The 26,376-nt window shown below is 31.8% G+C and overlaps 4 protein-coding genes and 1 long non-coding RNA gene across 6 annotated transcripts; all 5 read left to right on the top strand.

Annotated features, from left to right (window-relative positions):
• The first annotated feature begins 479 nt into the window (after positions 1-479).
• LOC123891537 (F-box/kelch-repeat protein At3g23880-like) lies at positions 480-3,063 on the top strand. Of its 2 annotated transcripts, XR_006803147.1 has the most exons (3): positions 517-1,910; positions 2,111-2,166; positions 2,729-3,063. XR_006803147.1 is itself a non-coding variant. In XM_045941419.1 (2 exons), the coding sequence occupies exon 1, from the start codon at positions 637-639 to the stop codon at positions 1,906-1,908; it is 1,272 nt and encodes a 423-aa protein (XP_045797375.1). In that variant the 5' UTR covers positions 480-636; the 3' UTR covers positions 1,909-1,910; positions 2,729-3,063. The 2 variants fall into 2 exon arrangements, 1 of the variants encoding a protein (XP_045797375.1); XM_045941419.1 differs by lacking the exon at positions 2,111-2,166 and having other exon boundaries at positions 480-1,910.
• Positions 3,064-3,719: 656 nt separating this feature from the next.
• Positions 3,720-8,015, top strand: LOC123891538. Its single transcript, XR_006803148.1, has 3 exons — positions 3,720-4,314; positions 7,485-7,644; positions 7,760-8,015. It is a non-coding gene; the product is annotated as an uncharacterized LOC123891538 (long non-coding RNA).
• Positions 8,016-8,317: 302 nt separating this feature from the next.
• Positions 8,318-10,216, top strand: LOC123892012 (F-box protein CPR1-like). The gene is made up of 4 exons (XM_045941868.1): positions 8,318-8,323; positions 8,864-8,867; positions 9,000-9,195; positions 9,409-10,216. Exons 1-4 carry the CDS (start codon positions 8,318-8,320, stop codon positions 10,214-10,216), a joined length of 1,014 nt encoding a protein of 337 aa, XP_045797824.1.
• A 5,374-nt stretch (positions 10,217-15,590) lies between these two features.
• LOC123892013 (beta-glucosidase 13-like) lies at positions 15,591-20,576 on the top strand (the record flags this gene model as incomplete). Its single annotated transcript, XM_045941869.1, has 15 exons — positions 15,591-15,684; positions 16,220-16,269; positions 16,407-16,532; positions 16,656-16,728; positions 17,412-17,470; positions 17,734-17,809; positions 18,084-18,161; positions 18,282-18,369; positions 18,495-18,735; positions 18,834-18,949; positions 19,099-19,313; positions 19,517-19,551; positions 19,651-19,753; positions 19,898-19,991; positions 20,291-20,576. Coding segments are annotated over 15 exons (1,635 nt in total), but the record flags the coding sequence as incomplete, so codon positions are not given.
• Positions 20,577-22,129: 1,553 nt separating this feature from the next.
• Positions 22,130-25,705, top strand: LOC123893274 (probable inactive dual specificity protein phosphatase-like At4g18593). The gene is made up of 3 exons (XM_045943209.1): positions 22,130-22,286; positions 24,313-24,601; positions 25,135-25,705. The coding sequence occupies exons 2-3, from the start codon at positions 24,367-24,369 to the stop codon at positions 25,287-25,289; spliced, it is 390 nt and encodes a 129-aa protein (XP_045799165.1). The 5' UTR covers positions 22,130-22,286; positions 24,313-24,366; the 3' UTR covers positions 25,290-25,705.
• The last annotated feature ends 671 nt before the right edge of the window (positions 25,706-26,376 follow it).

A 26,376-nucleotide genomic window follows, 5' to 3' on the forward strand; every position in this document is an offset into this window, starting at 1 on the left:
TTTATAAGTTCACACTAGTGAAAATTGTATTTTTATAAGCTATTTTATCATAAATTACCATGACAAACTTATTTTTTATTTTTTTTATTTTTCACCACCAGTTTAATCTGGTTCGGGGGTCAGTTCTGATAGCAAGAGGTTCCAGCCCACTACCATGACAAACTTATAATAATACATAAAAATTGCATAAGCTGTTTGCATAAACTCAAAAATAAGTTAATTCTAACAGGCCCTAAGTAGTATATATTCATATTTTTATGTCTATTAATATTCATTTTACTCTTTTTGTAAGTTTTATTATAGACTAAACTTTCTATAATTTTTTTAATTATTGTTTTTGTTTTGTTCCTATTTTTATGAATACATTTTTTATTTTTATTTTGGTATTTATCTTATATTATTTCTATATATATTTTTTATTTATTTTATATTATTTCTATATTATTTCTATTAGATATTGAATTTTTGGGAAAATGATTATTTTAATTTTTAATTAATACCCAAAAATTGTTTCGGAAGCTTTCATATCCCTGTGAAGAAGACGCAATAGTCACGCACAAACACTTTTCTAGGGTTCCAACACTTTCTTCTGCAATTTCAACAACACCGCGTAGCTCACATAGCTAGCTGCCTCTCATGAATTCTCCTCCGGCAAAGTCTCCGCATTCAAAGGCAGCTCCAACGTCGCTGATGGTCCTCCTCTTTGAACTCATCGCAGACATTCTTTCACGGCTTTCTGTGAAAACTCTGATGCAAATGAAATGTGTCTGCAAATCATGGAAAACCCTGATCTCCGACGATCCTTCCTTTGCCAAATTGCATCTTCAACGGTCGCCGCGGAACAGCCAGCTCTTACTACTTCCGCAATGGAACAGCCCAGACGAAGACTTTGATTGCAGTGTCGTACCCTTTCCTGTAAGTCATCTGGTAGAAACTCCGAGTGAATTTCGCTATCCATATTATCGATTGAGGAATATCACCATTCCCAATGATCCATACTACCAATTGGGGAATATGGATTGCTCTCACATCGTTGGTTCCTGCAATGGATTGATCTGCATGCACACTAGTTGGTACCCTAATCATAGCATTTGGTTCCGTTTATGGAACCCAGCCACAAAGACACTATCTGAAAAATTAGGTCATATAACTGAACTTTTCCGTTTCACATTTGGTTATGATAATTTGACTGACACTTATAAGGTGGTGGCCTTCACGGCCAACAAGGTGAAGGTTTTCAGTTTCAGGGATAATGTTTGGAGAGATATTCAAAGTTTTCCTGTTGTGCCTTTTGACCTTCATCCCCGACAACAACTCGGTTGTCATCAATATAATAATCGTGGTGTATATGTGAGTGGCGCTATTAACTGGTTGGCTATTCGAAATAAGATAGAATATGAATGGAATGATATCACCGTCGATCAATTTGTGATTGTGTCTCTTGATCTGGCTACGGAGACTTATCGACAGTTGCTCCCACCTAGTGGTTTTGTTGAAGTACCACCTGTTGAACCATCGGTTACTGTATTGATGGATTGTCTATGTTTTTCTCACCGTTTCAAGGAAACCCATTTTGTTTTATGGAAGATGATGGAATTTGGAGTTCAAGAGTCTTGGACTCAATTCCTCAAAATTAGTTTTCAGAATCTTCAAATTGATTATGGCATTAGTAATTCGCTAGCATATGATTCTCAATTGTTCCTACTTCCATTGTGGGCTTCTGAGAGTAGCAACACACTGATAATGGCAAGCAATCAAGAAGGCTATGCTGATGAAAGCTTATTCAAACCTCAGCATGCAATTGTCTATAATTGGAGAGATAATATAGTAGAGCAAATTAAAACTAACAATGAAATTATGTGGATGTTTTCCCATGATTATGTTGAAAGCTTGGTTTCAACACGTTGAAAGTAAGTTCCTCTTCAATGATTTAATTGTTCAATTTTTATTTTATTTTTAAAATCCATGTACGTTGTTTTCAAATCCTAGTCATTTCTTATGTAATAAAAAAACTCCTAGTCATTTCTCAATATTAGATGGTGTGAGTGTGAGTACTTTTTTCCCTGAGCTTAGTACTTATGTTGTTTCTTTGTTTTTGTATTACCTATAGCTAGAAGCCGATCCTCCCAAAAGGAAATTTAATGACTCTTGAATGATCTTTATTTGGTTAGTCTTCAGAACATTTTATACAAAACTGATACTAATTTCATTTACTCAAAAGTTTGTTATAGATAATGAGTGTGTTTGTACTTTGTATTGTGTTAATTTTTAAACTGGCTGAATGTATGATTGTGAACCAACCTTCTTTGTTACCTATGGGTGAACAGAGCTTTGGAATGAGTACCAACTGTGTTATGACTGAATAAATAGAGTGATCCTGTTACCATGACTTTTTACTAATGCTATTACAATGTTTGATCTAGGTTATCACTTATCTATATAGATATTAAGCATATCCTTCCACACTAATTTTGGAAGCTAGTATTATTTTGTTTTTGTACTGATAATGATATCGCCGTCCGGTCATTTGTCGTATTGGCATGTCGGCATCAAGGTTGAAACTGGAAACTAATTTCTTTATTTATTTTTTTAATATCACATTCATCTGGTCACTTGTGGTATTGGCTTGTCGGCATCAAGGCTGAAACTTGAAACTAATTTCTTTATCCACATTTCGTATTTTGATGTTTCTATCTCTTGTCTAATATGAATCTCTTTTGAATCACAGGACCACACCGTCAACTTCAAGCACATCTGGCGTTATTCATGGTTGATGGTAGGATAGTAGGAAGAAAGGAAAAAAGAGTCTCATTGGAGCTACATTTTCGTTAGTTTTAGTACTAATTTTGTTTAAGACATTTATAGCCGTCTTTTATTGCCTCTTTTGTACCTCTTTGAAAGCATTTGTAGTAATTTACCCCAAAATATGTGTTGTTTTGCAACTCTACTCTTTGTGTAAGGGCCAGTGGGAAGTCTCTAACTCTTCAATAGAAATATTTCTGTTGCTGCATAAAATATGCTTAATATTATTTCCGTAATCTATGGTTGGATGATCTTCCTTGACTTTTTTTGAGATTTTTTCCATCGATTTAAATTGCTATTTCTATCAACCATTTTCTCCCAATCAAATTCCATGTTATCCAAGTTTGAAACCATTGTAGCGGGTGCAGGTACATGGTCCTCAACAACTAAGTTTCTTAAGTTTCTTTCTTTGCATTCTGCTTGAGGGGTGAGTAGTAATATGTATTCTGTTCTTAGTGTCATTGTTGATACTTTGTGAACAGTGAGGAGTTTACCTCACAGGCTATTATGTTAGGTGACACAGCCTAATTGTGATTGGTTTTATGAATATGATTATTGTAAGGGAAAACTACACTCACCTAACCTCTCCTGAGGTAATTGTAAATATAACTCACACCCCTTCTATTTTCCTACTAAACACTAACCTCCCCTACCTTTTAACACTGTTTAACTTCCGTCAATTCTTTTAAGATTAAACATTGCAGGTTACTTGTTATGAGATTGAGCCTTTTCATTTCCTTTAAAGAATCAGCGCTTTAAACTTTCCTTCCACTGTGAAAACAACCCAAAAGACCGCCTGAAACTGTCTCCTTCATTCTTGTATGTTGAGTTAATTTCGTATTTGTTCATTATATTGATTGCTTGAGTTTGTGTTCTCACAAGTTTGTCTCTCTATTTCATTTTCGCTGGATTATTTTTGTTCTATGAAAAAGGGACAGACAATGAGACTGTATTTTCTGATATTGCCTTTTATGACAATTTAGTATTGCTAATTCAAGTTCCCAAATATTCACTTTGGTATTGGCAAAGACATAATTCAGGTGCTATACTGCTATCATTTTTATTAAGCCAACTAATTTAGAAAAGATTTTGAGATTTGAGAAGCTTGTAACAATGACAGCAGGAATGTTCGGTGGTGGTTTAGTGTAGGAAAGTCGTGACCTTTCAAGTTTTGAAAACAAACATTGTTAATTGAAGAGGTAGGTGTAATTTATTTTAAGAGAACTTAGGGGAGAGGTTAGCTTCTTTGTGGCATAGATCTTTGCCTTGCTGAAGAATCCCAACAACCGTAGGAGGAGGATTAGGATACGTTGAAGATATATGATGTATATTACTTTCCAGCGTAGTTCTCAACTGCTGATTAAGTCAGATCGCTCGAGTCCCTGCTAGTTCAGGTAGTAATTATTTAGATTACAAAAAGATTGAATCCAACATCATTAAGTGCCCTGGCAACCTAAGGAAGTAAAGTTGATCAAGATAAGTTCGACACTACTGGATACATCAATGTCGCTGGTTAGTTCAGTTCGATCTTAATCTTTCACTTCATATGGATATGTTTATAGGCATCTAGTTAGTCGACAGTGTTTTTGCATTGTTACATTTATTGTTCTGATCCGTTAATTCATAACTTTCTAGAAGAAAAAGCTCATTTAGAAATCAAATAGTTAGAGGAGTGCGTTTCAAATTATAAGATCTACATTTTGAAGGATATAGTTTTGTGAGGAGTGCGTTTCATAATCTGCCTAAGTTTTCTATATTCATTTTGTTTACTAATCTGCTTAAGAGTACACTTTTGAATATTTTTCTCATCATTCAAAATGACATTGTTTGCAATCATATTGGTGATGGTATTTGTGTTGGTTATTTATGATGATGATGATGGTGATGAGTGTGTGAATTGGCTCAACTTTGGGAGTCCACGTCAGCTAAATAGGGAGTGAGATTGAGGCATCTGGGAAAGGGTTCCTTTGGGTTGCTCCTGAGGATGATAAAGAGTTTTGTAATGTAGAAAAGGGTTTCAAAATAAAATAATCCTCGTCATCAACATGTTCATCAATCTTCATAAAAAAATGAATATCATCCTATTTATCATCTTCAAACTCAAATCCAAAAAAAATTCATGATATTCATCTCCATCTTCATCTCTCCTCTTAAATAATTTTATCCTGCAAAATCAATTATAAACCTTCTTCTCTAGTTCTCTTCGTCTTCAACCAAAAAATAAATAAAATAAGGGTATACTAAATAGTGCCCCTAAGGCACTAGTTAAAGAAAGAAAAAGGAAATTTTATATTGAAGATAGCATTTCTTACACTCTTAAAAGATTAACTAAGTTTCAATATTTTTACTATATTTAAGATCCTTAGCTAATGCCTCAAAAATACTATTTAGTATTTTTCATAAATTAAAACCAACAATCTAAAAACTCAAAACACACATATCAGAATTTCCAACTTAAGAACAAATCAACAAATTCTAGATATCATGAATAAAACGTAAATGTGAATGAGGGTTGAAGTTGAATTCAAGTTGTTGCCTTTAAATATGTCCGAAAATGAAAAATGACTACTTTGGGATAGATGAACAAGAATGAAGATTATGATTTATTTTCATGCCTAATTCTACGCCATTAAACCATTTGTCCAAAAAAAGAAACATAAACTTTGTTATAAAAAAAGAAACATAAACTTTTCACCGCCATTAACGATGACTAATTTCTATCGGAGAACCCGTGGGGCACACAAGATGGGTTCTCTAATTCAAATCAAATTTTCTCGGTACACATGAGCCAAGAATCGAACTCCTGACACTATGTTTAAAATGATCAAAACCCTTACCACTTGGACTAAGGGTCCGTTTGGATTATCTTATTTTTAAGCTTATGCAAATGACTTATGCAATTTTTATGTATTATTATAAGTTTGTCAAGATACTTTATGATAAAATAGCTTATAAAAATACTATTTTACTAGTGTGAACTTATAAAATAGCATAAAACCTAATTTATATCGCATAAGCTGTTTGCATAAGCTAAAAAATTCTAAGATAAATATTATTTTTTTGGGTCAAGTATTTAAGATAAATATTATTTCCATCGGATATTGAATTTTTGGGCATAAAAAATAATTATTTAATTTTTAATTAGGCTAAATTGCAGTTTGGCCCCTCGTTTCTTAATTGTGCAATTTTGGCCCTCGTAGTTTCAAATGAGCGGTTTTAGTCCCACATTTGCTCTCTTTTGCATTTCTTGGTCCTGATGGATTATTTTGGAAAAAAAACTGTTGACATAGAATTTTTTAACACATGTCGACAACTCTGGTGTTAAGAATATAGATAGTTAGTTAATCAACTAGAGTTAGTTGATAGGTTACCAAGTTAGTTTGGAGGTTAGAAAGTTAGTTAGGGAGTTAGTTACTCCAAATAGTCCTATAAATAAGCTACTCTATTGTACATTTTACTCATTCTTTTATTAATCTACATTCATTCAATATGAATTCTTATGGGTATTTTCCTCATGAATACTCCTATGCACTCTATCTTGCTGACATATATGATTTTTATCCCTTCGATTCCATGATTCATAACATGGTATCAAAGCGATACCCAAGGGATGAAGACGAAGATTCCGCTGCCGATTTCGATTCAGCCATTGAGAAAGACGAAGATCTTTTTCGTGCTGCAGCTATGGAGGTTTCTGCATCAGAAATTCAACCTTCAACCCTCTGCAATCACATATTTTTTGGCAGTTTCGGGAATTCAGACCTTTCCACCGTTCAATCTGCTTCAATCACTCCAATCAAGCCAACAATTGATGGATTCACCATCAAGTTCGGGGAAATTGCAACAATGAATCTGCATTTGCCCCTTCGGAAGACGACGAGAAATCGAAGAATCTTGATTCTGAAGTTGTGGCTTCTGAAGCCATCAAGGGATTGAACCACAACGAATCTGAATTTCGCGTTTCTGCAGAAATCAAGCAATCGGAGAATCAGGTCAAAGGTAGAGTTCCGTTACGATCTTGGTTCTACGTTGGAAAACAGAAACAACATATCAATGACACCGCAATCAACAATCAGGTTTGGCCTTTCGATCTACATGATGAGTGCATCGTCGATTTTGATCCCGACGGAAGAGCTAATTCGATTTCGTCGTTCACTGCTTGCAAAATTTGTTGTAACGTTCAATTGTGGTGGATGCCTTGGGATAGAGGGAAGAAACCGTTTGATATCGGCAGAAATCTTCTGTCAATCATCATAGAGAAAAAGAATCAAGAAAAAGTTGCTCAAGAATCCAACAATTCAAGCTTCGAATTCAATGGTCACACGAAGGAAGACGGATTAAGCTCTGCTTCTCTCATGGTGAGAATCAATTGCTTTCAAGATTCATCAAGATTGTTCCATTTTCAATTTCTAAAAGCTTATATCAATTTCTGGAAGCTTGTATTTTTACTGTATTTAGAATATCAATTCAGGTGCTATACTGCTATCATGTTTACTAAGCCAACTAATTTAGTAATGACAGTAGGAATGTTCCGTCGTGGTTTAGTGAAGTGGGAGGTGTAATTTATTTTAAGAGAACTTCGGGAGAGGTCAGTGTCATTTTAAAAGACTTTAGGGGAGGTTATTGTAATTTTCCCTTATTGTAATAGAATCACTCAACAAAAATCATTTTACCATATTCAGCTACTTTCATCATATTCAACTTCTCTCCTTCTCTCAACTTCAAATAATTAAAGATCAACCAAAAATATCTTCTAAATTGAAGAGATATGATGCATATTACTTTCCAGCATTGTTGTCGACTGCAAATTAAGTCAGATCGCTCGAGTCCCTGCTAGCTCAGGTAGTAATTATTTATGATACATCTTATTATCTTCTAAATTCCAAAAATTGAAAACTTTTGTGTGCTTAATATGTGCCAATAACTTTAAGTTGTTTTTCTTTTTAACATATTTGAGGAATCAGGTCATAAAAAAGTTACGGCTATTATTTAGATTACAAAAAGATTGAATCCAACATGCGAGGAGATTGAGAGTGACCTGGCAACCTAAGGAAGTAAAGTTGATCAAGATAAGTTCGACACTACTGGATACATCAATGTCGCTTGTTAGTTCAGTTCGATCTTAATCTTTCACTTCATATGGATATGTTATAGGCATCTAGTTAGTCGACAGTGTTTTTGCAAATTGTTCTGATCCGTTAATTTATCACTTTATAGAAGAAAAATCTCATTTAGAAATCAAATAGTTTGAGGAGTGCATTTCAAATCATAAGATCTCCAATTTGAAGGATATACTTTGTGAGAAATTAAATATAATTCAGTTTGGACAACATATCAAGCATATCAAAATTTAAAATTGCGACAGTTCATTTGCAAAATAACTAATCTAGTATTAGTAAGTTCTATTTTAACTCTTAGTAACTACGATTAACCAAGTCACTAGGTTTTGTCTAGTGGTGAGAGATTTGGATTAGCACGCTATAGTTTCTTAATCATACTCTTTCATTTAAATCTAATGGTTGTAATTCATTCTCAAATTCTCATATAACTCTACCATTCTTCTCATAATATACATCCCCTTTCTCTCTTTCTATATATATATATATTATAGAATAGAATAGATATAGATAAATAGAGCTATAATTTTTCTCTTAAAAACAAATAAAAATAGAGCTATAATTATTTTTAATAGAGCTACAAATTTCTTAATCATAAAAAATAGAGCTATAATTATTGTAAAAAAGAATATAAATCGTTTTTTTGACGAACAAAAATATAAATCTTTTTTTATTTTGAAGGACAAAAATATAAATCTTAAATCTTAATAATATGGATTTTAAATATAAAGTTAAATTACATCTAAAAAAATATAAAGTTAAACTTGCTTAAAAAAAATATAAAGTTAGATTATATTTGAATTTAAAATCTTCAAAAGATATTTAATCATATTATTCTCAACATATTCATAACACTCTTTATTATTGTTTCTACTTTTACTATTTTTTTTATTTCATTTTTTTATTTGTTAATTGTTACATCTATTGTAATTTTTTTTTCGTAGAAAAGTATCAATAATATTATTGTACTTATCTTTTTTTTTGAATCAATTATTGTACTTATCTAGTTAAAAAATAATAAAGAGTTACAAGATAAGTACAATAAAAGAACAAATGTGGAAACCCTATCACTCGTCTAAGAAAATAGGATTCTCTTAGAAAATAAGAGCACACACAGTCACAGAGACTTAAGAATGGCGCATGTATTCCTCTCCGATGATCTTATTGTCCAAGTCCTATCACTTCTTACTATCAAATCTCTTATGCGTTTCAAGTCTGTCAGCAAGCAATGGAAAACACTCATCTCCGATCCCACATTCGTCAAACTACACCTTCAACATTCCCCAAAAAACAAACACTACATAGTACAAACAATCTCCGGCTTCGGCCCACATTGCATTGCCGTAACTTTCCCCCTTAATCATTTAATAAACAACCTATCCATCACCATGCCGATAAACTCTTACAATCGATTGAAGATCAATGATGGTACTCGAATCATTGGTTCTTGCAATGGATTGCTCTGTTTACGTGGTTATTCATCCACAGTTGTTGAACATCAAAAAAACATTTGGTTCCGTATTTGGAACCCGGCCACCAAGACAATATCTAAACGATTAAGATCTAGCTTTGGATATCTTACACCACTTAGATACACATTTTGTTATGATAATTCAACTACAACTTATAAGGTGGTTGTCTTGTTTCCTACTCATCAGGTTAAAATTTTAAATTTGAGGGATAATAGTTGGAGAACAATTTCAAGCTTTCCTCCATTTCACCATGTTACTCCTAGCTCTAGAATTGTGAATCAAGGAGTGTATTTGAGTGGCACGGTTAATTGGTTTGCTATTCAAACTGATTTGAGTATTGATTATTATCATCATCGGAAGGATATAACTGTTGACCAATTTGTGATTATTTCTCTTGATCTTGCTACGGAGACATATATGAAATTGTCACCCCCTCGCGGTGTTGATGAAGTTCCACATTTTGAACCAATTATTACTGTGTTGATGGATTGTCTTTGTTTTTCTCACACTCTCAACTTAACTCATTTTGTTATATGGAAAATGACAGAATTTGGAGTTGAACAGTCTTGGACTCAATTCCTCAAAATCAGTTATCAGAATCTTCAAGTAGATATTAGGTTTGGTCAGTATGGTGAGCTGAGATTTTATCAATTAATCCCATTATGTCTTTCAGAAAATGGTCATACGCTGATATTTGAAAACTCTGTAAGTAGCCAACTAATTCTCTATGATTTGAGAGATAACAGAGCAGAGGTAACATGTGATAATAAAATAAATTGGTTTTTAGCCAAGAATTATGTTGAAAGTGTGGCTTCAATTTGTTGAAAGGTAAGTTATCTTAGGACTTGTGCTTAACAGCTTGAGACTGAATTTTTCTCAAAATCATCATTAAGTCATCATGACAACTGATTCATATGAAGAATTTTCTTCCCTCAACATTGCTTTCTGTATCAGCTTTTCTGACTTATTTGCTTTTTTGTTCAGCTACTCTGTTTTGATATATGAAGAAATTATAAACAATTAGGAGTCAAAAGATTTAGTGCTTACAAAATAATTTTGTAACTTCAAAGGAAGCAAATGAAGTTAAATAGTGAAGAAAATATGCTTTATAATCTAGCTTGAAATTTTATTGTTTAATTTTTCCCACTCTCAGCATCACTGTGTTTCTTATATACTTTATGTGTTTTATTATTATATTATTTTTTTCACATATTTTGCTCGTCCATATGCTTAGCTAAATTCACTATGATTGAATCCAATGTTCAATTTTATACTCTAAAAGGATTGCAAGTAATTTTTGAGGTTGAGTTAAACCATTCTTCATTGCTCTGTTCTTAATGTACGATCCAAATCTGGTAGGTTATAGCTTTCTCTGTATATAAACTGATTAAACATTCTACTTCAAATCTCATATTCTCATCTCATTCTACTAAAAGACCATTAAAATCTCACCAAACTATGAACTAGGATAAATCTCATTGTACTCATGAACACATCAGTTGAAGTATTTGCATTGTTCAGATACTCTGCCATGGAACTATGCACAATCTCCTAAGAAAACACCTAAACCTACCCTTTTTTCATGGCTTAATCTTTTGTGGCATTTTGTATCATGTTTTGCCAAGAGGTGAAATCTTTGATGAGATTGAAGTGCGACAATGCACTTCAATTCATCATTTTTTTCTATGACCGTTATCACTTGCTGGCGAGTCCGGACGAGCATTGAGAGCAATAACAAGTCAATGCTCTAAGACCATATTTCCACTTAAAAACTTAATGCATTAGTTATATGTGTCATCTTTCTTATAAATTCAACATTCTTTCATTTTATAGTTGATGCGAGACTTAACCACTCACACTTGAAATTCAAAAGTGTTCTTCCAAACAATGGTGCATGTCAGGACAAACAAGTTGCTTAGGCAATCATCCCTCCAAAAATTGATACAATTACCATTCACAATTTTCAAGCTAAATTTTGTTCAACAATGCTAACAAGTTGCTTAATTCCTTTCCAAATGGGTGAGATGGTATGATAACTAATTGCCATGATTTAACAAAGCTTTAACAAGTTGCTTAATGCCTAGGACTCATTACAAAACTGTCCTAAAGTCCTTTTCCCAAAGCAAATGTCACAATTTTCCTTTTTGTTTTTAATGGCAAATATATTATAATGTATAAATATAAAAACGAAAAAGATACAAGAAAAAGTTAAGAAAGTTAAAGAGTTACCAGTAGTACACTCTAACATAATTTAATAATCTCTAAAGTAAGACAGGAAAATAAAAAGGCAAAAAAAAAAAAATACAAGGAAAATAAGGAGGCACACCACCAACAAACTAGAATCCCTCAAAGACACTATCACAAGAAGAAAAAAAATCCCTCGAGAAGAGAGACAAGGATCATCCACAGATAGGTCAAAGCGACAAGAGGGCCTCACCCCTCCCTATAGCCAATCGAGACCCAACACTACACCCAAAATGTACTATATTTAGCACTTTCTTGGCAGTTTTGCTATTAATTTAGGCAATGGCTTTTTTATTTTATTTTTGTAATGACAAATAGAATTTTACGCAACGACTCTACGTTGAATGTTGAGCTGGTTGCACTACAACAAATATGGAATTTAGTAACATTTACAAAATGTTACTAAATCCAAAAAAATGTTACTAGTTAGATTTAGTAACATTTTAAAAAAGGTTGCATAAAGCCTATGTTACTAAAGGGTTTTAGTAACATCTTCGAGCTAGACATCCATCCATCATTGTGCAACTTATCAAAACAGATACAAAGAGTAGCCAATCTAGATTTACATAAAAATTGTTACCATGCCATCAAATGTTGCCAAAAGTTATGGTGTAATTTATATGCCATGATATAAGATTTTCTATCACGGTAGTGCAAACTTTGCTCTTATAAAAATGTCACTTTTCTAATAAATGTTACTAATAGTTACTATATAGTTAATAGAGCTATAAGATCACATGTCACTTTTCTAATAAATGTTAGGCTTAATTAGTAAAATGATCCCTTAAAGATATTTTTGGTTTCAGATTGGTCCCTTAAAGAAAAAAAGGTCCAAATAGGTCCCTTAAAGAAAAAAAAGTCTGAATAGGTCCCTTAAAGACATCTCCGTTAATCAGTTTGGTCCCTAAAAAGAGGTCTAAATAGGACCAAACTGATTAACGAATATGTCTTTAAGGGACCTATTCGGATTTTTTTTTCTTTAAGGGACCTATTTGGACCTTTTTTTCTTTAAGGGACCAATCTGAAACCAAAAATATCTTTAAGGGACCATTTTACTAATTAAGTCTAAATGTTACTAATAGTTAACAGAGCTGAACAAATATGTTACTTAAAAATGTTACTTAAGAGGCTAATAAATGTTGCTAATACTTAAAAAGGCTATGCAGGATATCAATATTTGTGGATAATGACAGAAGAAACAGGAACCCTTATTGTCCCACAATAATTGGGTCTCCATTCAAAGTCTATGTAGAGATAAGAAGCTCCTAATTTCAAAAAAATAGTTAAACACATTAAAATTTAACCAACATGATTAAAATACTCACTTTGATAGAGGCTCTGAATATCTTCCAAACAGTTTGAGATGAGAACACTAAAATGGTGGGGATACTCTTCATTTTCTCTACCACCTGAATTGATTTAGCAAGACTTGTTTATGAGTTGCAACCTCATGCACAATATATGCTGCTTTTTCAAGGTAAAGTACTGAAACTGCATAACAATACAACATTCAAAAGTTGGTATACATATAATCAGTATAAGCTCATAACCGAGTAGGAGATATTGATGTTAAAAGTCAAAAATTGTTAGCAAAAGAAAGAAAACCTGCTGACCAACCTGGACTGCAAGTAAAGGGGATTTTTCCTTAAGTTCGTGCACTGTGTTGGACTGCGCACTGCTATTGCACTGCTTATGCAATCGAAGTGCGTGTGCAAGTCGTGGAAAACCCTCGTCTCCGATCCCATATTTGTAGAATTACACCTTCAGCGATCGACAAGAGGAAACAGGCACATAGGAATAGGAGTAATCAAATGTGAACAAGACTACAATGTAGTAACCTTTCCCTTGAGTCATTTATCAGAGAACCCGTTGATCACCATCGCCAACAACTCTTACAACCGATTGAAGTTTCGGAAGAATTGTCGAATTGTTGGTTCATGCAATGGATTGCTCTGTTTGGTCATCAGTTCTGATTACACATTTAGTCCGGCTGTGCATAACATTTGTATTCGTGTCTGGAATCCAGCTACAAGGACACTATCTAAAAAATTGTAGTCTTGTTTGTGTAAGGGCAGATCCATGAAAGTCTCCAACTCATTATAAGTAATTCAAGCACACTTATTGCAAGACAATTTTGGTTTAAAAGAAATATTTTTGTAGTTGCATGTTTCTTTCTTAATATGTCAATAATCTGTGGTTGGATTTTATTTATTTTTTAAATTTTCTAATTTTTTTATTGGATTTAAATTGCTTTGTGATATAAACCATTTTTCAACCACTAAATTGTTGTGAGGTTTCATTCTCATACATTTAATCATTTTTTGTTGGATGTGCTGTTGAAATCGTCAATGATTTAGGGATTTTTTGACTGAACAAATTAGGGATGTTACTCTTGACAAAAAAAACTAGGAATGTTACTTTAGAGCATTTTCAATGGTTGTTTTATAACAAATTCATCGAGCACAAGACAGTGCTTGGAGATTCGATCTTGTCTTCTTTCGCTTGGTTTCCTCATGTGGTGCGGTTGATAGTTTCATACAGTTTTAACAAGTGATCTCTATAATATTATGTTTTACTAAAGCAATTCATACATATTTACTCATACAAAATTTGGCAATCGCTAAATTAACATTTTCTTCTACACAAAATTATCTAACACATTTTGCTCTAATGATAAAAAAAATTGGCAACTCTTTTTTTTTTGGAATTAGCCCTCTGGTTCTTAGTGTTATACTTAAAAAAAATGAGTACTTTTTAGTCATAAATTTTTTGAGTAAGCTATTAAATTTGTTGATGACTTTATAAGATGCTCTAAATCAAGGGTGTGCAAAAAATTCAAGTATCCTTAACGATACCATTAACTAAGCCATATCCAACTATAATAACCAAATCAATTTTAGAAAAAAATTACACCAATCCAATAAAATAGATTGTGGCGTATTGTATGTACCATAGTAAAATGAGAAACCGGGGCCCAAAAAAATATGTGGCCATGCTATGAAGAACTGAATGTACCGACACTTGGCCGGCCTTGAAGGCACTTAGCATGCTATGTCATAAAAAATAAACACTCAACAGCCAACATGTGTCACGCGTGTCTAAAAGAGAAAAATCTTGACATTACGAGAGGGGAATCCAAAAAATTATTTTTACAGGGGGTAAATCAAAACTTGCTAACATTGGGTGGGGAGATTGTTACTATACTTTCTTAAAGAAGTTATTCTCACAAATAGTTAGTTCGTCGATATAGTGCGCTACGCGTTGTTTGTGATCTTTGTGCGGTGTTGTTTTGCTTTCCATTTTGGTGCGGTTTTTGTTCTATACAGATTGACAAATTCAACCAAAAGTCATTTTATACTATTAACACAGATGTTGTGAGTTTGTTCGCGGATTAATCTTTCTAGTAATAATAATAGGGAAGTGGCGGATCATAGTTATGAATTACCCCAAACATAATAAAATAATGATGTCAAACCTTTATTTAATTTCAAATATATATATATATATATATATATATATATATATATATATATATATATATATATATATATAATAAAAATAAAATTGACCACCAACACTCTAAAAACAATATTATTTTTTCATGAAAAAAATCATAAATTAAACTGAATATTATTTTGAAGGAAAAAATTAGTAATGGTGTACTTTGTAACACAAAAAAAAAAAATTATTTTGATGGAAAGTCGATATATAACACAATTTTTATTTGTCGAGATAAAAAATTCAAACAGTACAATAATAGATTTTTGTTAGAATACTTAAAAATCTAGTCTGTTTTTTTTTTTAAAAATAAAAGTCATTTTATAAGTTGTCATAACCGTAGAAAGCTGTCTAGACTTTTTTTTTGTTACAAAATGTAGACTCATTCTTTATCCTATATAAATGAAGTAAATTGTGATTTCATTTTCATCTAATTTTCGTGTTCTCTTCGATACAAAAAATGGTTCAATTATCTTTGGACATTTCTAAATCCATTGCTGCAATCTTGTTCCTTCTTTTGCTTTCCAACATTCCCGCTGAAGTACAAGGATGTATGTATTTTATTTTATTAAATTTTATTGATGATCTTCTTTTGACTTTACATGAATGAAAAATATTTTTTATTAAAAAAAATAGTAATGTTTTGATGGGGAATAAATGGTTATATATCTTCAGCAACTCAATTTTGGTATTGAAGTTGGAATTCATAATATTGGGGAACAATTGTGTCAAATAGCTAATTAAGGAATTATAATTCTTTTAATTTACATATAAGTTTTTTATTTAGTATATATAATATATATACTAAATAATTAGTATATATATTGTTATGTTGTTGGTTGGAATATAACTTTAAACTTTTTTATCAATACACCATAAAAGAAGAGCTCATAGTTTTTTTTTTTATTAAGGTTAGTGACATATCTATAATAGTGTGTTTATATATAAAAGAGTTAACATATATAGTATGAACCCTATAAAATTTGTCCAAAAAAAATGTACTAAAAAAAATATGAACCCTAGCTATAAAAGAGAATTAGTGTTTCCCACTGCAATGCAATTAATTGTATTATGTTACTGTTACAGATCCTTTTCTCAAGCATAAATCAACACATCATGACTTCTCAGTTTCACAGGTACTTATGATTAAAATTAATTTTAGACATAGACACAAAATTGTGTCAAAACTCATTCATTTTAGTATATATAATATATATACATATATTAATTAATAAATTAATATGATGTAAATTATTGTTGAATATATACATAGATTAGAGAAGCAACTACGACTAGTCCATACGATTCCATATTGAAATTTGTAAATTCTTCAAACTTTCCAAATCGGGCATCATTTCCAAATGGGTTTTTGTTTGGCGCCGGATCTTCTGCCCTTCAGGTACATGTTAACAATTGGTAGGCTTGTATACATAATGCCTCTTGTAATAAGATATAAAATAGCTTAATTGCTTAGTATTATATAAGTTAATTTATTGCTGACAAGTTTTTGGCAATGTAATAGATCGAAGGAGGATGTCATGAAGGAGGAAGAGGACTTGGTATATGGGATGACATAGTTTTTAACCAAAATAAAGGTTCGAAATATATACTTATGTATTCTTTTACTTATATATGTTTCGATTATATATACACACACACACTTATATATACTAGAGAAAAAATGTAATCAGTAAAAAAAAATTAAAGATAAAGCGACAAACAAATTAATTTTATGACCATTTTATTATATGATACCTAATTTTAGTGGTTAATTCTATTTTTCTAAAATGGTTTTATGGTTCAGTTATAAAAAAATACCGGATGGTTTAATTTTTTTTCCCATAAAACCAAATAATGTTGTAATTAAATTCATAAAAAAAAGGTGGAAAAATTGGTTAAAATTTTGTACATTTAACATCTTAAATACTGTTTATACAAATATGTAAGATTCTAAATAAATAAAAAGGTAATGTAAAATAAAATATAGTAAAAATGAAAAATTATTGTACCAAAAAAATAAATAAATGTGAATTCAAAAGCCGCAAAAAAACTAGTTAGTGTTATTTTAATTTAATCTTAGTTTTTCTTATAAAAAAAATTAAAATGAATGGTTTAATTGATTCTTCATCAAAGAATTGAACCTTACATGATCATAAGGTCACTGGATCATAGAAGTTCTATTTTTTCATTCATCTTGAATATTTATTGTCTTTTAATTTTTCGATAGTTTATGTGTCAAACTTATTAATTTATTTTTCCCTTTCATTTTAACAAGCAGGTGGATATGGAGATTCTGATAAATTCGCAACAAAGATTGAACATTACAAGCGATATAAGGTCAGTTCATCAATTGTAGAATTTTCTTGGCACACATGTTACATATTATAGATTTTAGATAAGAATGAGGACTCATCCTTCTCGAGCATTTAACTCTTAACTTTAACCACCAAGCTAACATTATTACACTAATTAGATTACAATCTAAACCAACGTTATCGTTAGCGCATTTATATCTTGGTAGGGAAGCAATAGAAAGAAAATTATTCATTAAAATATTGTGATTAATTTTATGTGTTTACTTTGTATATATGGTCTTATAGGAGGATGTGCAACATTTGAAGAGGCTTGGAGTGAATTCTTACAGAATGTCAATATCTTGGAATAGAATAATGCCAGGTAAAAGTTATGAACTAAAATAATATTTATTCGTTCCTTTTTATTTGGTACATTATTCGTTCTTTTTTTATTTTTGGAATATGTTACTTTATTTTTTTGCTTATATAAATAAAATGATATAGTAGCACAAGACACCTCACATTGTCGGCAAGTATTCTTTAAACTCTATTTCAGATGGACAACAAATAATGTTTGAATATATTATTTTCTTTGCAATATTTGATAATACTAATATCTTTATCTTTTTCTTCAATTTCAACAATTGATCATATAGATGGAACTTTGAAAGGAGGTATAAATCAAGAAGGCATCAACTTTTACAACAATTTAATCAATGAGTTATTAAGAAATGGTATGAATTGAAGTATCCCGTATTTATTGTAGTAATTAGGATCAATGAGAATTTTGTTTAAAATACATGCTACAAATTTTAGTATATTTTTGCTTACATGATACTCTATTAAATGTGCAGGTATTGAACCATTTGTGGGTATTATGCACTTTGACTATCCATTGGATCTTAAACAGAAGTTTGGTGGCTTCTTAAATCGCTCCATCGTGTAAACTTACCTTAATATTATCATATTATTTTATTTTCAATAAACTGATTTAACTTTAAAGTTAATCAAAGATTATGGAATTTCAACATACATGCTTATATTTTTAAATAAAAATTGAATTTCAGGAAATATTACAAGGAGTATAGTGAATTTTTATTCAAAACCTATGGAGATAGAGTAAAACATTGGACTACATTCAATGAGGCAGAAGTTGTAGCTATATATCAATTCATGTTCAACATTGATCATATATCTACTGATCAGTCATGCCAAAATACTAAAATATGTACACAATCATATATTATACTTCATAACTTCCTCTTAGCCCATGCTACAACATCAAAGTTATACAGAACAAAATTCCAAGTAAGACATATATTGAAATTTGCATGTTAGCAGCAGTAGTAGCACTTTTGTCAAAAATAAATTTAAAATATTCATTTTCCATTAAATGTTTGATATAGGCGATACAAGGGGGGGAAATAGGACTTGCTCTTTCAGCAGGAAGATATGTTCCATATAGTTCAAAATCAGAGGATGTGATTGCTACTCAAAGACTAATGGATTTCTATTGGGGATGGTAAGTGACTTGTACTTATCCTACAAACCACATACATTTTGGACTTTATCACTATTTTGATGTTACGCTACTTGAATTTTTAAATCCTAAAATTTTAAGGTTTTATATACCCTGTTTTATATTTAGCTTCATATTATTCGTACATGCAGGGTTTTAGATCCATTATTCCATGGGGATTATCCAAAAATAATGAAAAAGCTAGTAGGGAATAGACTACCCAAATTCACTAAAAAGGAGAAACATATGTTAAAAGGAAGCGCAGATTTTGTTGGGATCAATTATTATACTTCACATTTTGCTAGACATGAACCAAACAGAACCAAGATAATGTATGACAATTATGATGCATTAGCTGTTTCAGAAAGTAAGTTTCTTCTATAACTAAATTCTACCTTTTTAAAAAAAATATTAATTGGTATACACGGACATCACTATAAAAAAATGTCCAGTGGAGTTGACATAACACATCTAATAATCAAATTATGCTTATTTCATATGAATGAGAATTACAAGAAATTACAATGATTAATGGTTGATTAATTCTTGGTAATTCTTTCATAATTGCAGCTATTAACGCAGAAGGAAATTCCCTTGGTTATAAGGTGATAAAATAGCAATAATAATTTAAAAGAATAACATTTGCTACGGGAATAACATACTTATTATAATTTTATTTTTTGTTCAATGTTGATATTTTGTAGGATCAATATGGTTGGATCGATGTTTACCCCGAAGGATTATATAATATGCTAGTCTACATTAAGAAAAAGTACAAAAATCCCAAAATTTACATCACTGAAAATGGTTGGTGCTTGAATTGAACATATTTACAACATTATAACTAATATCAATAATTGTTGTTAAAAAAAAAAAAAACTAATATCAATAATGCATGTTACAAAATAGACTAATCGATATACTTTTTTGTTAAATCCTATTTATGTGTAGGTACTCCTTCTTCAAAACTCCCAAATCCATTGAGGGACGAACACCGAATAGCTTATGTTGCCGCACATATAAATGCTACCAAATTAGCAATTGAGTAAGTCTTTTTTAAAAAGGGATACAATCGACACTTCCACCCTAATTACAAGATAAAGTCTTGAGCCAACATCATAAAAATAAAATAAATAAAAAATTCACCTTTTACGAAGGGTTTCATCCATTAAATATTATAATTATTAGTTATAAATATACCTAATATCAAAAGGCAGCCAAATTATATGTGATCAAACCTAATAAACATCAGTTTGAAAGGGTGTTGAATATGAAATGATGTGCTTCTATAACATGTTTTACAAGAAACTAATCTTCAATATTTTTATATGCTTACAATGATAGTGATGGCGTGAACGTACGTGGTTACTTTGTGTGGTCAGCATTTGATACATTTGAATTTCAAGGGGGATATTCAGGAAATTGGGGGCTTTATCATGTTGACTTTAATGACAGTCTCAAGCGTATACCTACTGATACAGCTAAATGGTATAGCAAATATTTGACACACAATTTGATTGAGAAAAACTAACCAAAGAAAGCTTATCAACAAAATGGAGAAAAGGGAAGGACATCTCAAATGAAAGTTGATTGTTAACAATATAATTTTATTTCATTAATTTTCGTTTCGAATTTTAAAATGATTCGCATATGTAATTTGAATTGATATATACTAGTGGAGATACTCTTGCAATACACAAGTAGATATTCACTCTTTTAAATTTGTATTATATATACATTTTTCAAAGATTGTGTAATGTTGCTTGAAAACATGTGCATGTAAGTATACATAATCAAAGTATACAAAGTGATAAGAAAGATTATTGTACCTACAATGATTGTCTAAGAGAGAACTTCAATCCATTTAGTATACAAAATAGTTCTTAGCTTATAAACAAACTGGTAACCAAACCATCAAACATGTCTCAAGAGTTTTTCACTCATACAGCGGAATCTCACCCACCCCCCCCCCCCCCCCCCCCCCCCCCTTACCCTCTGTGGACATGAGAGGAATTGTTTTCAGGGTGCTCTTCCCAGTATTTTTCCTGAAATAATATTGCAAGATTAATTAAAAAAATTAGTATTTCAAAGATGAGTTCTTGTATATATTTATGATAATTTACCATTTTCATATAGGAAAAAAATGATTTAAGTCAAAATATATTAATTAAAAAATATATTTGTTATTTGAAAATAAATACCATAAAATTTGGAAAAAGAAGTAATTACTTCTTTTTGAAAAAATATATATACTGTACCATAAAATTACTTTTATAAACATCTTGTCATCAACATGTTTTCCTCTAAAAAAAGGTAATTTCCAAAATCACCATATAAGTTTTTAAAACTACAAACCCTATATACCAGTCACATAGTAGCCATTATAACTTCCCAACCACCCATCTGAACGTTAACACAATAAAATATTAAACGAATCCTCTACCGGATTTGGATTTCCTACAGTAATAAAATCACGCAGTTAGCCGCTGTTTTAAATCTGGACCGTTGATCTGTGATCGGACGGTTTCAATCATGCAGCACAGATTTCTATAATTTCTCACAGTTTAAGATCTCAACCACTCAGTTTTGATTGGATGGCTGTGATCAATTGCAGCGTCAAAACTGTGTGAATTTTTACAGTATGAAATTCAATCCTCTACCATACATTTAAACAAAAGGACATGATACTAAATAATGTTACAAACTGAAGGAGCTAAATAAAGGAAATATTACAATCCAATCCCCTAAATTATATGTGTGAGATCATAGCACAAGTTTGAATAAGCAAAACGCGAACCACCAATAGAGTAGTTGTCAAAATAAAAAATCGAATAATATATATAATGAGAATAGATGAATTTGACGTGAACTTTTCATAATACCACAATATCTTTCATTTTTTAGTAGCAACAAAAAGTTTTCATTAACAAACTCATCATAACATAATATACATTTTTTGTAGCAACAAAAAAAAATTTATTAACAAATTTACCATAATATAAGACATTTTTTTGGACATAAGTTAGACACAGTCAGGTGCAGAACGCGCTTGTCTGGCCCGCTAGTACAAATAAAATAAAAAAGAATGCTATAAAAAAATGGTCAGAAAATGCTATAAAAACTTAAGGTTTGTTTGGCCTAGCTTTTTTTTTGAGCTTATTCAAATAGCTTATGCAATATAAATTAACTCAGCGGCAAGAACACCTTAGTTATATGTGCACTGATAGTTCTTGTCAGTTGTCATCGCCAGTCCGCCGCGCTAAAAAATCACAATATAACTTTGGTGATTTTGGCATAACCTTGAATTCATCTCATCGTTGATTCTCAAATTCATTCACCGGTAACCCATTCTCCTTCTTTCTGCTTCTTTTTGTTATCATTGTGCTTCTTTTTTATGTAATTATTATTTTATTTTTCTATTATTGGTTCTTAGTGAGAAGAGAATCAATTTTAAATTTTGGTAAATATAAGTTCAATTGAAATAACCCCAAGCACTCTAGTTTTGAAATCCTCTAAATTGGTGGTTGTTTGTTGCATACTCATTGTTTGATAAAATGCCAATTTTGTTGTGATTGCCATTTTTCATTGTGCCTAACAATTTACTACTACAAGGGCCGATTTGGGCCGACTTATTTGTGTTTATCTAATGACACTAGTATATACGAGACCGTTTGAGAGAGTTTTTGGAACACCATAAGCTCTTTTCAGCTTATTTTCATAAGCTTTGTAGGATAACTTATTAAATAGCATAGACATTATATGAAGATGGTGAATTTAGTTCATCTTTTATTTTAGATATAGCTGCATAAGAACTTATAATATAAAAGTTTATGCTATAAGCACTTAATTAAGTTGTTTATGTAAGAACTAATGAGCGATTCGAGGTTTCAGAATAGGTGGGTTTCACTTGGTTGCTGTTCATTTCACATTGCTATGCAGACACTTGCATGCTGTTGTACTTGCGATGACAAAAGGAGGTGGCCGTAAACTTAGGTTTCTCAAGCTCAAAAGGTAAGGGGGGAGTCTGTGGTGTTACGGCCCTGTTATGAGCATAAGCCAAAACGTAAGAGTTTGGTCTAAAAGACTAATCTATTAGGTGGGAGAATTCCATAGACTTAAAAGTCATACTTATTAGATGAGAACTCCCCAATGTGAAACTTATGACAATGCACCATTAAGACCCGGCGTCTTTGGCGTTTCCACTTCACTCAACTTTCTTGTTGGTGTAAGCACCAAATGTTATGAGCATAATCCCAAAGGAAGTACCCATTCCTAAGATTAGTCCATTATGTGGGACAACTCACTAGACTTATATGTTCCACTTATTAGGTGAGACTCCCTAATATGGGACTTTCAAACTCATAAGGAGCGGGGTAACCTCTTGGGTTAGGGCTCACAACTCACATACTCACTAGTTTGGGTTACTGCATTCATACATTGTAGCGTTTCTTTTTTATCCAAAACAAATTGAGTTGAACTAAGCTGCTGATTCAAACCCAAATAACCTGTGAGTTCTGTGAGCTAGGTCAAAACAGCTTGTTGTCTGAGTGAGTTGGTTTTGGAGAAACCGCACTCACCATTTTGGTAGGATTGACCAAGTTTGGCTCATGGACCAGAATCTGCATTGATGCCTCTACTTTATATTGGCAGTGGAGAATTTGTGGTAGAGATTATTCCTATATGCAAAATTATAGTTAAAAGTCATCCATTAATTTTTCACCCCTATTTATAATGTTTTAGAATACTGATCTTAACTTTCTAATTTACATAAGGATTGCATGTTGTCATGGACTCAACAGACCAAACACTAACTTTGGTTCAATGATCTTGACGCCATGTACTGGCGTGTGTATTATTAATCCGCTAAGATTTGTAAGTTGGAGAGTATGTGATTTTGGCATATGTCATATGAAGTAGTGGGCATGAGTTGTCATCTTTATGTGTACGTGAAAGAATATACAGATACTTGTGTGCGTGTAGGGAGTTAAATCAAAGTCTGTTAATATTTACATCAAATACTGCTTAGCATTTTTGCTTAATCTCCTTGCATTTGCATTCTGGGCCAATGTATTAACATATTATATTTTCATTCATAGTGTGTTTAGAGAAGCCTTTAAGCTCAAAATCATTATTATTAACCACTCTACTTCATGTGTATATGATTTGCAATTTACTAGTGCATAGGTACTCTGTACACAATGGAATTAAAATCTAAAACCTACATATATGAACTGTGGGTTTATTCAAAAGCAGTTATGCCGCGATATAAATCTAGTCAATATATAGATGAATCACCATTAGACAATTATTTTATCAGTCAGAAATGCCGTGTCATTGTTTTCTACTCTCATTTGCTTTTAATTCAGTGCGTCAACAGCATTTGGAAAAGGAGAATCAGTGGAGAGTTGCAGAAGAATCAAATGGCTGAAACTAGTATCTCTGAGTCAGAAACCACAACCAAAACTCAACTTATATACCGGTGTAAGAAATGCAGAAGAATTGTTGCTTCAGAGGAGAATATAGTTTCTCATGAGCGTGGAAAAGGTGAATCAAGCTTCAAGTGGAATAAGAGAAGCAGTGAATCCTGGGAAAATGGAAAACAACCAGTTGATTGCACCTCAATATTTGTTGAACCCATGAAGTGGATGCAAGCAGGTACTTGTAAATTTCCCTCATATACAATAATTTCCATAAGGAGCCCCGTTTGTTTCATCTTTTTGAAAATGACTTTAAAAGTTGAATCGAAAAACGACTTTATGTGAAGTATAAACCATTTATTTAATTGAGTTTAACAAAGTTGGCTATGCACATGCTTCGAACCATATATTATCATGGATTTGGGTCCTCTAAAGTGAGCAACTTGATTTAGAGCGAAAGTGGATCTTTTCAATCATTAATTAACAAGCTAAATGTGAAGATTGTTTTTCACTTCGCTCACTTTAGAGGAGTCAAATGCCCAAATGTTTTATCATGATGTTATTTTGTTGTATTATTTAAATGTCTTCAAAAATATTTACATCACAAAATATGATTGAGCCGCATGTGACGGTGTCAGTTCATAGTTTTTAAACTCTTACTTAGAAAATAAAAAGTTTGTTATTAAATAAGCTGAAACAAATTGGCATAAGATTACTTTCTAAACTTGGTACTAACACTATGATGATTATGAATATTGATTGACTTGGAAGTGCAAGATGGTGAAGTGGAGGAGAAACTTGTATGTATAGGTTGTAAAGCTCGTTTGGGTTACTTCAACTGGGCTGGCATGCAGTGCAGCTGTGGAGCCTGGATCAACCCTGCTTTTCAGCTACAAAAAAGCAAATTAGATGAGTGCTATATGTAAATCATTCATTTCTGGAAAACCAGAGCTTTTATGAACTATGATAGCCTTTGAAGATTGTCTTATTGTACCTAGATTACAAGATATGGTTTTCATATGCTAATGGTGCATTTGGATTATTAACTCCTTACATGGACTAATATATGTCATAGACTCATAGGGATCTGGATTTGCTGCGGTGCATTTTGCACGCAATTTCACACGGTTTTGGATCTCGGCTGTTAGATTAAAATCAGACGGTCCAGATTATATATTACTAAAATCAACTGTTTGTAATCTGAACCATTCATTTATGATCGGACGGCTGAGATCCAAAACCGCGTGAAACTGCGTGAAAGTTTTACTGCACGAAATCCTGTTCTGACTCATAGGTACTAGTATGTGTGCTAGGAAGAACTTATAAAAGCTTTTTCACTCCATTTTTTTCTTCAATTATAACAAGTTTATAGGTAAGCGTTTGTATGATTAGTCAATATTGCACCGGAGCTTTCAATGGCCAAGATCACACTAGCACTCTAAACGGTTTAGATTGCAGTAGTGCTTTAAACATCCCCAACCCCAATGTTATGTTTTTTCACTATATTTTAAGTCGTTCTAATGAGTGTTCTAAGCGTATTGTTTAAGGAGTCTATGAAAAGAAATTTTGCATTATATTTGTGATTATGTTTTTCTTGGAGGCCAAAATATATATGTAATTAATTATGTTTGTTTGGAGGCCTAAAGCCCTTTCAATTTTTTTTTTTTTTTTTTTTTTTTTTTGCTTAGAGCAAGAGATTGGGCGGTTCTTGCTATCTAAGAATTGCTCCATGGATCTCATTGGAAATGTTTGATGCTTTTTGGGCTTGGGTCGGTCTTGATGTGAGATTTTTTTTTATGAGAATTACTTTTGCCACCCTACTGATTATGGAGTGTGCCCTACGAAATTACCATACTATCCTTATCCGCTACTTAGGTCATGAAATACTGCCCAGTATTTAAGTAACGGACATGTTAAAATTCTTTAGTTTTTGAACCAGTTGAGATCCTACACCCTACCAAAATTTTTATAACATCCGCTACTTAAGTAGCGGATGTTGGTAGCGTGTTATTA

Source organism: Trifolium pratense, linkage group LG6, assembly GCF_020283565.1.
Source record: "Trifolium pratense cultivar HEN17-A07 linkage group LG6, ARS_RC_1.1, whole genome shotgun sequence".
Taxonomy (NCBI): Eukaryota; Viridiplantae; Streptophyta; class Magnoliopsida; order Fabales; family Fabaceae; genus Trifolium; species Trifolium pratense.

Bases quoted from the DNA above. Each gene is read 5' to 3' on its own strand.
- LOC123891537 (XM_045941419.1), top strand. From the start codon at position 637: ATGAATTCTCCTCCGGCAAAGTCTCCGCATTCAAAGGCAGCTCCAACG.
- LOC123892012 (XM_045941868.1), top strand. The intron at 9,196-9,408 runs ACATTCCCCAAA...TTCATCCACAGT, and splicing joins TTCGTCAAACTACACCTTCA to TGTTGAACATCAAAAAAACA.
- LOC123893274 (XM_045943209.1), top strand. From the start codon at position 24,367: ATGGCTGAAACTAGTATCTCTGAGTCAGAAACCACAACCAAAACTCAA. The intron at 24,602-25,134 runs GTACTTGTAAAT...TTGACTTGGAAG, and splicing joins CATGAAGTGGATGCAAGCAG to TGCAAGATGGTGAAGTGGAG.